Source organism: Asparagus officinalis, chromosome 3 (genome assembly GCF_001876935.1).
Source record: "Asparagus officinalis chromosome 3, Aspof.V1, whole genome shotgun sequence".
NCBI classification, from domain to species: Eukaryota; Viridiplantae; Streptophyta; class Magnoliopsida; order Asparagales; family Asparagaceae; genus Asparagus; species Asparagus officinalis.
The window spans coordinates 7,330,838-7,347,368 of NC_033796.1; the positions used below are offsets into that span (position 1 = coordinate 7,330,838).

Consider the following 16,531-nt stretch of genomic DNA (forward strand, 5'->3'; position numbering starts at 1 on the left):
GATGAGTATTATTCATCGGTTACCCTTCTCCGCCGAAGCCGAAGCGTTACAGAGATTTGCAAAGCTCAGTATTTCTTCAGAATTTCCGCTTTCATCTCCACAATTTTTAGAATTTGGTTATTCAGAAAGGTATTTCTTCTTCGTCTTCACTCCTCTATATAAAACCCTAACTCCCCCTTTTAGTTCTTCAGTCCTTAAATTCAGTCCTTAAATTTTGATATAATTTTGCCCTAATTTTACTCCCCCTTTTAGTTCTTCAGTCCTTAAATTCAGTCCTTAAATTTTGATATAATTTTGCCCTAATTTTCGCAGGAACACCACAACAAAACCCCGCACCCTCCACCGCGATCAGCTCACCGCGGCTTAAACTCACCACCCGGGCCCCACCCCAAAGGAAAAGCACTCTCTCCCAGCTTTTAGATCCCCTTCGCTCCGATCACCTAGATCTCTAATGGCGACTCTAGAGGACATCGGAGTCTCAACCTTCATCAACATCCTCGGCGCCTTCGCCTTCCTCCTCGCCTTCGCCATCCTCAGGCTCCAGCCCGCCTTCGCGCCTTCGCCTTCCTCCTCGCCTTCGCCATCCTCAGGCTCCAGCCCGCCTTCGATCGAGTGTACTTCCAGAAATGGTACCTCGCCGGAGCTCGAAAGAGCCCGCGCCACCGCGGCGACGCCGCCGGCGGAGGCGTCGTCGAGAAGTTTGTGAATCTCAACATGAGGACGTGCTTCACGTTCTTGAATTAGATGCGGGAGGCGCTGAGGATAAGCAAGAATGACCTGATCCAGCATGCGGAGCTCGATTCTGTTATCTTTTTGAGGATCTACATTATTAGGTAATTTTTGCGATTTTAAGGATTTTTTAATAAAGATTATAAGTGTAATTTTCGTCGAGATTTTGGTATTGAAAAGAATTGGTGAGAATTTTGGCTGGAATTTTCCTTAATTTTTGCGGAATTTGACTATGAGTAATGTAATCCATTGTTGAATTGAGCATTTTGCGTGAAGGATGGTGAGAAATTAAGCTAAATATTAGAATCTTAATTAACGGTGTAGTTTGTGAGCATTTTGCGTGAAGGATGGTGAGAAATTAAGCTAAATATTAGAATCTTAATTAACGGTGTAGTTTGTCAACTTGTTGGAAATATGAATTAGTCATTTTAAGCTAAATATTAGAATCTTAATTAACGGTGTAGTTTGTCAACTTGTTGGAAATATGAATTAGTCATTGGCTAAATTTAGTAGTACAGTGGGAAATCAAGCAATTGGGTAATGTTGGTGATGAATGCTGCATTTCACCCGATTGGTACCTTTTACGGCAATAAAACGGTTGATTTCTGAGATAAAACAATGCATTTGCTTACCTCATGATTTTATGACTATTAAATTTAAAGCCTGGTTAGTATGGCAGTCTGTTCGGGTCTCATAGAAGGCCTTTCGACTACTCTAGAACTAAGAAGTTTCGATGATGGCTGAGGTTTATAATTTTTCCTCTAATATGCATGCAGATTGATTTGAATTTCCTTTTCACGGATCGAAACCTGGACTCACGTAACATTTTTTTTTTAAAAATTGCTTTAGATGTGCCTTATATGGGATTTGAACCTGGGTTGCTTTGGTTAACATTAGAGGCCCCTCCCGCCCATTACTCTATAACTTTGAAGTTGTGATGAGGGTCGAGGTTTATAATTGTTACTTGTCAATTCATATTTTAGTTGGACGCCAGTTATCTAGATATTACGCCAGTTGTCTAGATATTTTCGTCTATGGTCTGAGTTCATTAGTCATATATTCTGCAGCACATCTTGCTTCAAAAGAACACATACATTATTATTATTATTTTGTTTTTTTTACGGTGGTAACGGTAGTTGCAGTATTAACTTAATTTTTAATTTTACAGCTTGAAGATCTTTGTACCAATGACAATCCTAGCTCTGTTAGTTCTTATTCCGGTGAATGTATACGATGGGACATTGAAAAATATTCACAAAGACATAGTTTTCAGTGGCATTGATAAGCTCTCAATTTCAAATGTTAGGGAGGGTTCTCAACGGTAAGTTGCTTTTCTAAAGTAAATACTTCTATCTAGAATAATAGCCACTCTTAAATTATTGTCTTCTTTGTTTTGCTTTCATGATTTTTTATTATTCTGCTCACAATGTGGCATGCGGTGGCGAGTATCAAAATTTACAGATAATTTCCTTACTTTGACCAGAAAAAAGGTTCATCAAAACGGAGTATCTAAGTTAAATCCCTGTCTTACTTGCTTTATGTGCCAGTTTATTTGTTTGACTTCCGAGGACTTTCCATTTCCAGTTTAATTACTACTATGGACTTAATATAATTATTTTGGTTATAATTTAGGTTCTGGTTTCACCTATCAATGGCATACTTGTTCACCATATGGACTTGCTACGTCCTTTATAAGGAGTATGGACATATAGCCTTCATGAGATTGCATTTTCTAGAAGATCAAGATCGTCGTGCTGCTCAGTTCACTGTAAGTACGGGTTAAGTTCACTGTAAGTATGAGCTTGCCACTTGTTGAGTGATCGTCATCCAATGGTTTAAATAAGTTCATCTTGATCTAACTATGTCTACTATGATTTGACTTGAAATGTTGAAACATAAGTTTGATCTCATGTTGCACCTTTGTACAAGTTAATCATTTACAGTAGTCACTTACTACTTCGAATTTATGATTTAGTTTGTTCATTTATCTATTTACAGGTAGTTGTCAGAAATATCCCACATGTTTCTGGGCAATCTATATCAGAAAGCGTGGATCAGTTTTTTCAACGGAACCATCCTGAACACTACCTTGGCCACCAGGTAATAGATGTTTCTCATGAGAAGTTTACTATCCTTATAGTGTTTATAAATATCAAATTTCTCTTCCCTTATTGACAATTCCCTACGTGTTAGTTTGCTCTTGAATTATTTAGTAACATTCCCTTTCTTCATCCAACATGTAGAAAACTAAGTCAATAATTATTTCTAACATGTTAAACTATTGGTTGAACTGGTTTTGATGACATATATGACAAATCAATTCTCAATTATTCCAATCAAACACATTTAACAAGAATATAGTAAAGGTTCCTTAACTTAAAACTTGTTTCATCGAGAAAAGCCATGATCCAGAGGATCTTCCTCTAACCATGATAGTTCTTCTAATCTTACTACTGATCCATCTGATTCTTTGGTATGTCAGAAAGGATTTCTTGGGCTTTGTGGTGTAAGAACGGATGCAATTGACTACTATAGTGAAAGCATCTAGGAAATTGACAAATACGTAAGTCCATTATATTTCCTAAGAAGTTTCCTGCATCACTTCAGACATAAGTACTTCACAAGGTATTAATGTATGGATGTTAATGAGAGAGTAAGGTACATCATCATATTGATTAACCATGAGCCTTTAATAGATGCATTTTCATATGAAAAAACTAATTTCCAGCTTTGTTCTGAACTTTTCTTTTGTCTTTTGGTTCAGTTAGTAGCAGAGCGTCAGATAATTCTCAAAGATCCAAAAGCTATCATGCCTGTAGCATTTGTTTCATTTGACTCGAGATGGGCTGGCTGCTATTTGTGCTCAAACTCAACAAAGTAGGAACCCAACACGCTGGTTAACTTACTGGGCACCAGAGCCACGCGATGTTTACTGGAAGAATCTAGCTATACCATTTGTTTCTCTCAGCATCAGAAAACTGCTTATATCATTATCTGTGTTCGCTCTGGTATTCTTTTACATGATACATATTGCTGACATGCAGTCACTGGAAAATCTCGATGGTCTGGAAAAGGTGGCTCCTTTCCTCAGGCCTGTGATAGAGCTGTAAGTACTTCTGTCTTGGGATTTTAATAAAATGATGAATAGGTCACTAACTTAGTTTACTTAAGCAGGGCAGAATGCTTGTTCTTTGTCTAATTTTATAATGATGTCTTGGGATTTTAATAAAATGATGAATAGGTCACTAACTTAGTTAACTTAAGCATCTGAGAAGATCAAATGAACCTTATTTTTGACTCAAGTATCAATTTATTTTAAGTTTGCACATTATTGTTGTACGTGTTTCTGAATAAAGTAATTCATTGATGAGATAGATGCAATTGCTTCCAAGCGAGAAAACCTGCAAAGGGAGATGGAACGGCGGATAGTAACACAACATATGACTTGCATGGATGTATAACATCACACTCAGTCTTCTGATGATTCCCAAAAACATCTGAGAAGAAGCTTGGTTATGTTCTTGTTATCGGAGCAACAAACTAACAAAATGCAATTGACCAACCTTTAAGGAGAGCTGGACGGTTTGATCGTGAGAATTCTTTGGGTGAACCTGATGAAAAAACCACTACTAGAGATCCTGTCAGTTATTACTCGAAAATGTAAATGTGTGTTTTGGAGAGAGTGGAGTCAATGAGATATAGTTTTATATAATAATTATGTCCTTTTGAACTTTTAAGTGTTTCATAAAATTACACGCTGAGTATTGCATGATTGCAAGGTTAGGTGATCAATGAATTCCTATTGTTCAATTGCATTGCAAATGAGCATGGTTTTGGTTGGGATATTCACATGAGTTGGAAAGAAAAAAAAATGTTGTTTGTCTAACTTTGTTTTGGATGAATCCTCAGGTACAAGTTCATGTGAAAATAAACTAAACAATATGATGCTTTTTGTTATATGTCATGGTATCTGTAGAATTTGATTTTCGTTCAAATAGAGTACTACCTTATGTAGAGTATACAATTAAGTAATTAACTATGATTTAAATTTATCTACAGGGAAGTTCATGTTTTTATCAATCTATTTCCAAGGGTTAACTTCATGACCGATATAATTCATCAATCTAAAGGGAAACACAAAGTTCAGAATATTTTGCTTGGATTTAAATCTACATCTTCAAACATTACTTTTAGATATATTCTTGTTATTGTATTTGATTGATCAATCAACTTGTAGATACAACCACTCCAATATCGCATAATTGATGCTTAAATATAAACGTATTATTCAAACATTTTTAATTTTTAGCTTATGTTCATATATATTGTGTACATTCATTAAATTTATACCAAATCTTTCCATAAATATAATTATAATTAAAATTAATATTATAAATTTTACCACGTGCATTGCACGTGCAATCTAACTAGTGAAAATAAAAGCCCTAGTTTCAGCATTGTAAATAAAAATAAAAATAAAAAGAAATTTGTTTCTGTTTTGAATAAAAATAATAAGAAATTTGTTTCTGTTTTGAGTGAAGGGCATGAAATGAAACTTAAAGATTGTCTTAAAGTTAGAAGAAATTTGATTTCCATTTTCTAAATTTTATAGTAGTGATTTTCTATTTTCTTGTAAAATAGAATTTCTATTAAAAGTTTAGAAATTGCTTTGTTGATAATTATGAAATTAAAACTGTTTATTTTCATGATTGCCACCCTTAACTCTTATGTAATGTAATGTTATTGGAATTGATAAATCTCTTAAAATATAGATTGGATCAAGGTAATCCAACTTATCTTTGGCACAAAAATACAAGGTCATGTTAATGTTGATAAGATCAATAAATTGATAAAGGATAGTCCTTTGATTTTTCTAAATTAGAATATTTCTCAACTTGTAAATATTGTCTAAGAGACATATGACCAAACTATTTTTCTAAAATAGTGCTAAAGCTCTTGCGTACTCTTGACTTCATACATGCAGATGTATATGATCCTTTAAATGTTAAAGCAATAGTTAAATATTCTTATTTTATAGCATTCATATATGATGTATTTATATATTAATATATTTATGTGATTGCATCATAAATTAGAATGTTATTAAAGTTAAAGAGGAGTTTGATAAAAGTATCAAAATCATTTGATTTGATCCAGATGGCAAGTTCCTAATTTTAGGAATTTAAGAGATTTATGAACAAAATGGAATTGTTAGTACTTTGACATCTACTAATTTATCACTCCTAATTATTTGTCTGAAAGATGGAACTAAACCTTATTCGATATGGTTAGGTTTATGCTGGGCATTAACCTGTTCTTATTTTCTAATAGGTTATGCATTGGAGATTGCATATTATTTATTATGTAGAATTCCTGCCAAATCTTTTTCTTTCACTCCATATTAGACATGGATATGAAGAAAATTAAGTGTATGACGCTTGGATATCTGGAGTTGTCATATTCTCATCAGAGAATAATATATGGACAAAATGAGAGTCTAAGGTAAATAACATCCTACTAGTAGGTTATCCTAAAGAAAGTACTAGGTATTATATTGATAATCCTAGCGTAGTTTTCAGACAATAATTATTACTAGAAATATGTTCTTTTATAAAGTCAAGCTTGATAATTAGGATTTATATAACTCAAGAAGAAAATTTGTTTTCTTTAGTGGGAGAGTTATTTAATCCAGTGGGAGAAACTTCAAATGAGTTGAAGATTGTATAAATTTAGTGGGAGCTTTAAGTAATAAAGTAAATGGAGATTTACTTACTAAATTTATTGTTGAATACACTGATTACAATTAGGAGATCAAATAGGATTTTCATCCACCTGTATAGTACAGTAGCCTTGTTAAAATATATTTGATGAAAAGTAACAAGGAGAATAAAAATCCTAAAACTTACACAAAAGTCATGTTGGACATGATTTCATGTAAGAGACCTGATATCATATTTGATGACAAACGGGTTTTAATTATTGAAGAATCTTTTCCTCTAATTATAATATTATAGTTCATAAGGATCCATTTAGTCATTTCAACGTGTTATGAATATAAGATATCAATAAATGGATTTTAAAATAACCTTCTTGAATGGATATCTTTAAGAAGATATTTACATATTATAGAATCAAGTATGTAAAATTCAAGAAGATAAAATTGATTAATTGAATCAATTAAAGTTATGAACTTAATCAATCAAACATTCATTTTGATGAAATGTTTAAGGAAATTGATTTTAATCATATCCTTAAAAAAAATAATGTGTGTATAAGGAACAATAAAGTAAGTTCATTATATTCCTATCATTGCATGTTGATGACATATTGCTCATTAAGAATGATATTTTAATGTCATGAGTTATGACATATTGCTCATTAAGAATGATATTTTAATGTCATGAGTAAAAGTAAGATTTAGTTCTTTATGAAGGATTTTCTTTTGACATTCTATATCGTAGATCTTAAACTCTATATAGATAAAGAAATAGATATATAGAGTTGTCACAATCTACTTATATGGAAAAGATCCATAAAAGATTCAACTCAACAAGATTCCAAGAAAGGAAAGGTTCCTATAAGACATAAACAATCTCTCTTTAAGGAAATGTGTCCCAAAAATGTTGTTATTGATCTTGTAAGTAGTTTTCAATCCAATCATAATAATAGAAAGTCTGTTTCGGGTTATATTTATATCATTAATAATAATAGCAGAATATGTAGTGCCATGTTAAATCATTAAAAGAAGGAATATGGATTAATGAGTTATTCCATAAGCTTAATATTATTTCTTGTAATAATTTCTTTCTCATTATTATTTGATAGTAATGGAGCTGTTGCAAGAAGCTTAGAGAGAAAAATTATCTTATTAAAGGTTAATAAGAAGAAATATGTTATGGTTTAATAGATGGCTGAGCAGATAACATTTAATGTCCTTTTATAGACCATTGTCTTAAAATGTTTTTGACAGATGGGAGTAAGGATTATATCTGATTGGATGTTAGGGCAAGTGGGAGATTGCTGGAATAGTAATAATAATTTGCCCTTGAACATCCAATACAAATTATGTAATAATATTGTAATGTTAATAAATTTAATTGTTGCACATAATTTGGTTATTATTTATATAATTGTTATATATATCCTTAGAAGTTATTTTGTTAGATCATGCACTGTGATGGTCACTTGCTTGGATATATGATCTAACTTAGAAATTTCTTAAATTTGTGCTTAACATATAACTAGTAAAGGATAACTTTGTTATAACAGGTTATTATGCATGACATCGATATATGAGATATGGTGGTGGGTCTCAACCATCGGGAATGGAGATTCTCCGGGTGTATGTCATAAGCACGCATTATGATGTGTGTAGCACTAGACCGTATTTGAATTCTCTAGGATGAGTCACCTAAGAGATAGAGAGTTCAAATTGTTACATGGTCCCTTTGACTTGATGATATTATCATTTTCGATTTGATAATTTAGTATGCTTTGATGTGATGGTTAAGCTTGTTAAGCAAGCGCTACACAACCTGAAACATTGAGTTGCTAAATTTTATTTAGGAAAATGATGGATGTCTAGATAGGATCCAGTATGCTCATTATGATGAGTTAATTTATTATGCATTCCCATGAAGCTATTAAATTCCTGCCGGCAGGTGGTTTTGAAAATATTTTAAAAAAATTTATTTTCTTATAAAAAATAAAATATTTTGATGTTCCAAAATAGTTTTTATTTATGTTCATGAGAATTGCAAATTTAGGCATGAGCAAATAGGTGAGTTGTCCTGCTTAAAAGAGTTGCCTAAAATAAATGATACTGGAATAGATTGAATGTAAGATATTATTTATTAATAATTAATCTCATATTATGGAAGAGCTTTTATGAACAATTGGTCGGATAGGGATTTGATTGTTAAATTAAAATTATTAATTTGATTAATAATTGGTTCTCGATATGGGACCCAATTGGTCTCACTAATGTCATTAGAAGAGGTATACATGCAATGCAATTCTATTTCTATCCTTAATTGTTATGGATAAAGTTTTTGAATAAATCTATTTCTATCCTTAATTGTTATGGATAAAGTTTTTGAACAAATCTATTCTATCCTTAATTGTTATGGATAGAGTTCTAGATAATTATGAATTATTTAAAGTTAAAATATCTAAGACTAGTGTAATCCTATAAATAGGGTTCATATGTAGCCTTATGAGAGTAAATAGAAGAGATTGAAAACCTTATGAAGATAATATGAAGAAATAGATTTTTGAGAATCTATCTCTCAGTATTGCTCCTCTACGGTGACGGGTGGATTTCAATTGGAGGCTTTTTCTCTTGAGGAAGCTATTTTGGATTGATCTCGGGACAGATTATTGTAGAAATTCGGAAAGCGTTTCAGGTATTCTTCTAATATTTAATTAATTTTGATTAATAGTCATGATATGTTTTTTCCGCTGCGTTGTATGTCATGATTCCAACATTTAATACTTAGGATGTCAATCAGAAATTTGTATACATCATATTCAACTCTCTTAGCTTGCTTGCTGATCTTAAAGTAGCATGAACTGCTTATTAATGCTCCTAGAGAAATGTCTTAATTTGCAACTACCACGGGGTTTGGATGTATATGTTTTTATATATGAGGCCATAAATGTCACCATTTCCTCCAAATTAGTGGTTGGACAAGTGTATGTGCATCAATGTGCCGATTCAAAGTTGTGAGGAGTATGGTTAAATTTTCACACTATCTTCCTTTCGTTGCACATAGACGTATGACTCCGTCGTTTAAACCATGAACTCCCTTAAGGCTCCATACATAATTTATGTTTTACTATTTTTTATTTTGTGTAAGTCCGGATAATGTAAAGTTGCTTGAAATAATAAATTTTTTACTTTTTCAACTGTTTCGGAACTAGAAAAATCGTAAAACAAAGTGTTACGTGGTAGCAGATAATTTGTCACAGTTATTACAGTCAAACTTTTTCTCAACGTTTCTGTAGAATTTTGATTGTTGTGGAAACTCTCTTAGCCATGGAAACTGCATATCGAGCTTCCTCTGCGCGATAAAATTTGCATATTAAGTCTATATTTAAACGGAAGAAATTTGGTTTTATGGAAAGTTTGTGCAATGACTTTAAGGGTGGTAATGGTAAGTTTGAAATTAGATGACGGCATGGTGGTCACTTTGTAGCAGAGTATGTCATTTCCTGTTAGGTCTGTGTTGAATGTTTCACAAGTGAATGATTATACACGTCGTAAGACTCGGGTCTATTTGACAGCTTTAACAAGAATGTTCTACACATTTTGTTATATTTATGATTATGCCAATTCAATTATCTCATTAGGATAGAGAGATCTCTTCATAATACTCTCAATAATGGTGGTATCCATAGTTTATATCATTCTCTCATGTGGAATAATGTCCTGCCTAGCCAAGTCAAAATCTTCTTTTGGCTTCTTTCTTTGTATAAACTGACTACTAAAGACCGCCTCAGCAGAAAAGGCTGGACAGAGGATCCTCTCTATTCCATTTGTAGCTCCGAAAAACCATGATCATATCTTTTTGAACTGCAATTTTGCCAAACAGGTCCGGAACTGCTTTCTTTCTAGATTGGGCCACCTTACTTTGCCTGCAGACATTAGACAGTGTTTTGTTTCATGTACTGACACAAACATTGACCTTAAGGTTCAAAAAATTTATAGTATTTATTTTCTGACTATTTTGCTAGTGTATTTGGTGGGCCAGAAACAATTTGATTTTTGCTAGAGAAGTTCCTCATGTAAGGAAAATGGCATCACATGTGGCTCACTTTCTCATTTTCTAGGATAGGTCTCTCTGCTAACAAGAAGGGGGCGAAGCTGAAGGAGATTATCAAAGAGAAGGGAATTTCAGGGCTTTTTTCTTCGAGTGATGACAATAATTAAGCACTAGGGGATCCTTGAGATTTTGGCTATCCTAGTTGTTTTTAATTTTGTACAAACTAGTTGTTTTGTACTCTGCTTTTGGGTTGTCAACATCTTCATACTTTTGTTTACACATGTATAGTTTGTTGATTTCATAGGGTGCTTTCTTTTGAAATGGCTCTTAGTGAAGAGTGACAACATTAATCTGTGAATGATAGTGACTTGTGGGGGCCACGAGACCATGGGTTTACATTGGCGGCTACAGCAGGAGAAAAGAAGGAGCAGCGGCTGTCTCTTCGTTGGGTGTGCAGAGGCGGCATTTGAAGTCGGCTGTTCTCTTTTTTTTGGTGGCGCTGGCAGAAGGCTTTTGTTAGGGTTTTGTGCATCCCTTTTGAGAGAGATATTTGTATGAGGGATTAGAGAATTTGTGAGAGGGTTTAGGTTGTGTGATTGTAAACCCCAGTTGTATCTCTCCCTCTATTAGTAGACCCCCCCCTCCTTACCCCGTGGACGTAGGCAGTTTGCCGAACCACGTAAAAGTTGTGTTCTTATCGTGATTTGTAATAGCTTGTAGGTTCCCTCGACACGCAGTCCTAGAGCTGACGAGAGGAAGAGCTGATATCTCACTTCGATGAGATATCTGGCTTTTTGATTCTTGTTTCCTTTGAGAAACGAGAATTCCGTTGTGATCTAATCTCTTGTTGTGCACCTTGCGCACCGGAGGTGCTGCCGAAATTTCCGCTGCGCACAACAAGTGGTATCAGAGCTCCGGGTTGGACTTGGGAGCTTGTTTGAAGGATTCGCTGAAGGATTCCTATTTGAAGATTAGATCGATAACATGGGTGAAACAAGCACATCGGGATCGTCTCTTACGAAGACGATACATAGTTTGAGCATCAATAACATGAAGATTGATGTTCCAAAGTTCGACGGCAAGATCAATTTTGGTTTGTGGAGGTGTCAGGTTATGGACGCCTTGGACACTCAGAATTTGGAGGAGACTCTTGAGTTACAAGAGAAACCTGCCGATATGAAAGCTAAGGTTTGGAATAAGATGAATAGTAGGGCGTGTGGAGTTATTCGGTCATGCTTGACGCCGGATCTTATTTATGACGTGATGAACGAGACGTCGGCGAAGAGAATGTGGGAAACACTCAATGAGAAGTATCTGACGAAGAGCATTGAGAATCGGCTTCACTTGAAGAAGAGGTTTTACCAGTTCAAGATGAAGAGGGGAGTTTCCATTAGGGAGCATGTTAACAACTTCACAAAGCTACTTTCAGACATGGCCAATGTGGATATTATGGTTGAGGATGAAGATAAGGCGATGCTACTTTTGTGTTCGTTTCCCGATGATGATTATGGTACTTTTGTCCTGACTATGATTAATGGGAGAACTATTGTTAGTTACAAGGAGGTGACCTCAGCGTTGGTGAATTATGAGTTGAGGAAGAGTATTGATGAGTCCTCCGAGAAGGCATCGGGAGATGCATTAGTAGTTCATGGTTGTGGTTCAAACCGAAGCAGGAGGTCGCAGTCTAGAGGTGCACATCGTGGGATTCGTAGGAATCAGTGTGCCTTTTGTAAAGAGGATGGACATTGGAAAGCTGAATGCCCAAAGTTAGATCGAGCCGAGAAGAATAAGGGGAAAGCTGTACAAGCTTCAGAGGTGAATGTTGTCAAGACTAGTGGCAACAATTCAGATTCGGATTCTTCAGGCTATTCGTTGTCTGTACTACCGTCAGTTTGTGTTGCCAACTCTACAGAGTGGATGTTGGATTCGGGTGCTTCATACCACGTTTGCCCAAGGAGGGATTGGTTCTTCAGCTTTCAGAAGTTGGAAAGAGAGGATGTTGTGCTCATGGGTAATGGACATGCATGCTCTATTGGTGGTATTGGTACCGTTCGTATTCGGATGTATGATGGAGTGATCCAGGAGTTGGATGAAGTGAGGTTCGTTCCGCAGTTGTCGAAGAATATCATTTCACTAGGAGCTTTGGTGGCATCTGGCTATAAAGTGACTTTGGTGGATGCACGTTTGAAGGTCACTTTGGGGTCCATGATTGTGATGAAGGGCGTCAGAAGGAGCAATTTGTATTATTTGTTTGGAAGCATGACGATTGATAGGGAGATGACGACTTCATCAGATTCGGTTAGACTGTGGCGTTATTTGATGCTGGGTTATTTGATTGGTAATACCGTGCATAGGTTATTGAGGAGTGCTTTGACCTGCAGTTTGAAGTCCTGTGAACCCATTGGTATGAGCAAGAAGACCGAGGTGGAGTTTGGCACTTCTATCCATCATTCGAAGGGTCTTCTGAGGGGTATTCATTCAGGCATTTGGGGGCCTTTCAAGGGAGCATTATTGAGAGGTAATAGGTATGTGGTTTCCACAGTTGGGGATTGCTCTAGGCATTGGTGGGTTGCAACCAAGTTTCGTTGGTGTGAAGTCCTAGAAGCCCGCAACAAATGGAGGAAGTGTATTGGCAGAAAGGTGAAGGTACTTCAGTCTGATGTTAGAGGGAGGTACAAGAGGGACCTATTTCTGTATTTGTGCCGAGCTCACGGCAATTGAAGACACTTCATTGGTGTGGAAACTTTGAGGCGACGTGATGAGATGGCAGATTTGGGGAGCTGTTCCTTTCTGGAGGAGGATCGGCGTTTGATGTTGAGCATTGGCATTGGTGTGCAGGCTACGACATGTTTGGGCCATCTTATGTATAGGTTGCCGACTGGTGCATGTAGAGATTTTGGATCTGGTGGAGCTGCTTCAGATTTTGGGTTGCGTCGGATGTTTGGCTACCCAGCACTTGGTCACATCGTGGATGTGAGATTTGATCCGATAGCACATTTGTGATTCAGAGGTGTGTTTGATTATTAGGTATTGGCTTCTGATTTTGTTCTGAGTAGGTATGTCACGTTTAACTCTCGGCAGGTGGAGAGTGGTCATCAGATCTTTGGGACATCACAGCGGGTGGAGAGTGATGCTACTCCACGTTGGGTGGAGACTCCAGATCATACTGTATTATTTGGGATTCCAGCTGAGGTAACACAGATTGGGGATCATTTGGATTTGGATGCAGATGATGAGTTGGATTCGATTGCAGCTGATGGACTTAATTTGGATACAGCCATTGGTTCACCTCAGATGGAGGTGTTTGATTTGTCTCAATTTGGAGCTATTGGGAGTGCTATCAGTTGCAGATCGTTTGGTGATATTGAAGAAGAGTTGTAGACTTTTCTATTTGTTTGAGGGCCTTTGGAGGCCATTTGGGTAAACTACGTGAATGCTTGATTCCTTGGGCAAGAGGATACGTAGGCAGTCTTTATGATGCAGCCGATTTGGTGAGCGACATCGACATTTGGGGTGAGTGTTCGCACTCCCATTTAGGTCTCAGCAAGTGAGGCATTTGGTGTAGTCGGTGTAGGCTCAGTTTGATTTGGTGAGTAGATACTAACGTTTGGGTGAGTGTTCGCACTCCCGTTTTGGGTCTCGACTTGTTGTGGATGGAGTCCTGTAGGCTGTCTAAAAATCACAATGGATAGCTAATCCAAGCAAGTTCTGACAATGGAAGTTATAATCAAACGACTTTCTAATCGCTGTATCTGCAACTCTGCAACTGCTACAAACACGGCCTCATTTCTGAGATGATTGATCTTGATGGCTGCGACAACAGTATGACTAATATTATATTAGCAACTATTAGAGATACTGATGAGCAGTGTAATAATTTTAGAAATAAAAGGTTGGACTTAGTTGGTGAGTTGCTTGGTAGAGAGCTGTGGGCAAATATTCGTCTAAAAATCACTATGGATGTTTGATTCCCGTCAAGTTCCAACAATGGAAACTACAATCAAATAGTTTTTGTGCCGACAAACGAAAGCTGCGAATAGAGGACTTTTCACATAGATCAAGAAGAGTTACAAGTCAACGACACTTCCGACAACTGATGAAAACTCTATTCAGCAGTCTTCACAATCTATAGTGAAAGTTACAAACTGACGACTTTCACATTCCACAACAGCTAAAGCTAGGATTACTGAACAACGGTCCTTGCAACGCTCTATAGAAGAGGTTACAGATCAACTAATCCCTTCTAAAATACGGAAGTCACCCCCGCGTCACAATTTTGGAAATGCAGGCGACCCCCGCGTTTCCAAGCTATAACTAGCCAAACACGAGCGACCCTCGCGTTCGGGAGGTTCAGCCAACGCTGACCCCCGCGTTTCCAAGCAACAACAAGCCAAAACGCGAGCGACCCTCGTGTTCATTGGTGTTCATCCAACACCCAACCTCACGTCTCAATTCTAAGAGGCGACGTTGGGTTCTGAATGTCAAATTGGGCGTTTGACTCGTTCGAATACGAGTCGAACGGTTTCAAAACTGTTTTTCCACGATTTGAGGAAATCACGCCCACTTAGGAGCGGATTTAGAGGGCAGTTACAACCTCTTATCCACCTATAAAAACTCAACAAACTCAACTGAGTTAAAGGCTGACTTTTTTAGAACGGAAGAGTAAGCAGCAAAGGCGAATTCTTGGGAGATAGAAGATTTGAATCATATCTAAAAGATCAAATCTAAGAGGATCCTTCAACAACAGAATATCGGCTTGATCATTAACTGAATCTTTGGTTCTAACAACTCTATTCACAGAATTTTAACTCGTTCAGAGTTCTTAAACTCGTTAAAGAGTTACCCATAAAACTTTCCACAGAAGTTCATCGTTCCCACGAGATAAAAGACGGTCGTATCGTTAACGGAGAGCAATTTCGACGCGAGCAATCGAAGGAGGCACTCCATCGCTACCTTGAAGAACCCAGTTTTAAACAAAGGGGAAAACCAAATTCGTTTTCCTCTCTTTTGTAATCAGATTATAATCGGAATCAAAGAAATACAAGTCAATTTTCTTTTGTTCTTTTCATTGCAATTTTTCCAACATACAAGTCCGTTGTTATGAGTCCGTTACCATGGCATACTGGACGCAACAAGTGAGGCATTTGATATGGTCGGTGTCAGCTCAGATTTGGTAAAACTTCACCGAGGTGGAGAATTGTGAATGATAGTGACTTGTGGGGGCCACGAGACCATGATTTCAGCTGGAAGGAAGCTGATCACGTGGAGTGGGGGCCACTTGTTTTTGATTGAACGTGTTAGGAAATTTAGGCGCACCCGATACATCATTATAAATACCCCTAGTTCTTCCTAGGGTTTGTGTGGGCAAGTACAATGCAAGGTTTTGTGGTTGCGGGAAAAATCGCAGCAGGAGGAAAAGAGGGGGCTTCTGACTTGGGCGGCGCGCAGAGCAGAAGGCAAAAACTGAAGGTGATTTTTTGGCTGAGAAAGAGAAAATTCGCAGAGGTTTTTTGTCAGTTATTGGCGGCTGTCTTTTTGAGAGAGATATTTGTATGAGGGATCTGAGCGTTTGTGAGAGGGTTTAGATTGAGAGTGATTATAAACTCTAGTTGTATTCTCTCCCTCTATTAGTAGATCTCCCCCTCCTTGCCCCGTGGACGTAGGCAGTTTGCCGAACCACGTAAAAGTTGTGTTCTTGTCGTGATTTGTAATAGCTTGTAGGTTCACTCGACGCGCAGTCCTAGAGCTGACAAGAGGAAGAGCTGATCTCACTTCGATGAGATATCTGGCTTTTTGATTCTTGTTTCCTTTGAGAAACGAGAATTTCGTTATGATCTAATCTCTTGTTGTGCACCTAGCGCACCTCGCCGAAATTTCCGCTGCGCACAACATAATCCGCCCCTCTTTTCATTAGTCGATTTCCATTGAAATCACAGTGCGATATCAACATTTATGTTTTTCCTTCTTACAGGTTATAATACAATTTTGATAGGGTGTCTTGCCCTATTTTTGCTTTATAAAAAGATATTGCCACTTAA

General features: G+C 36.7%; 1 protein-coding gene across 1 annotated transcript; it reads left to right on the top strand.

Moving 5' to 3' along the window:
• LOC109832824 (CSC1-like protein At1g32090) lies at positions 560–4,482 on the top strand. Its single transcript, XM_020400266.1, has 6 exons — positions 560–833; positions 1,898–2,050; positions 2,362–2,497; positions 2,728–2,829; positions 3,494–3,835; positions 4,105–4,482. The coding sequence occupies exons 1-5, from the start codon at positions 745–747 to the stop codon at positions 3,608–3,610; spliced, it is 597 nt and encodes a 198-aa protein (XP_020255855.1). The 5' UTR covers positions 560–744; the 3' UTR covers positions 3,611–3,835; positions 4,105–4,482.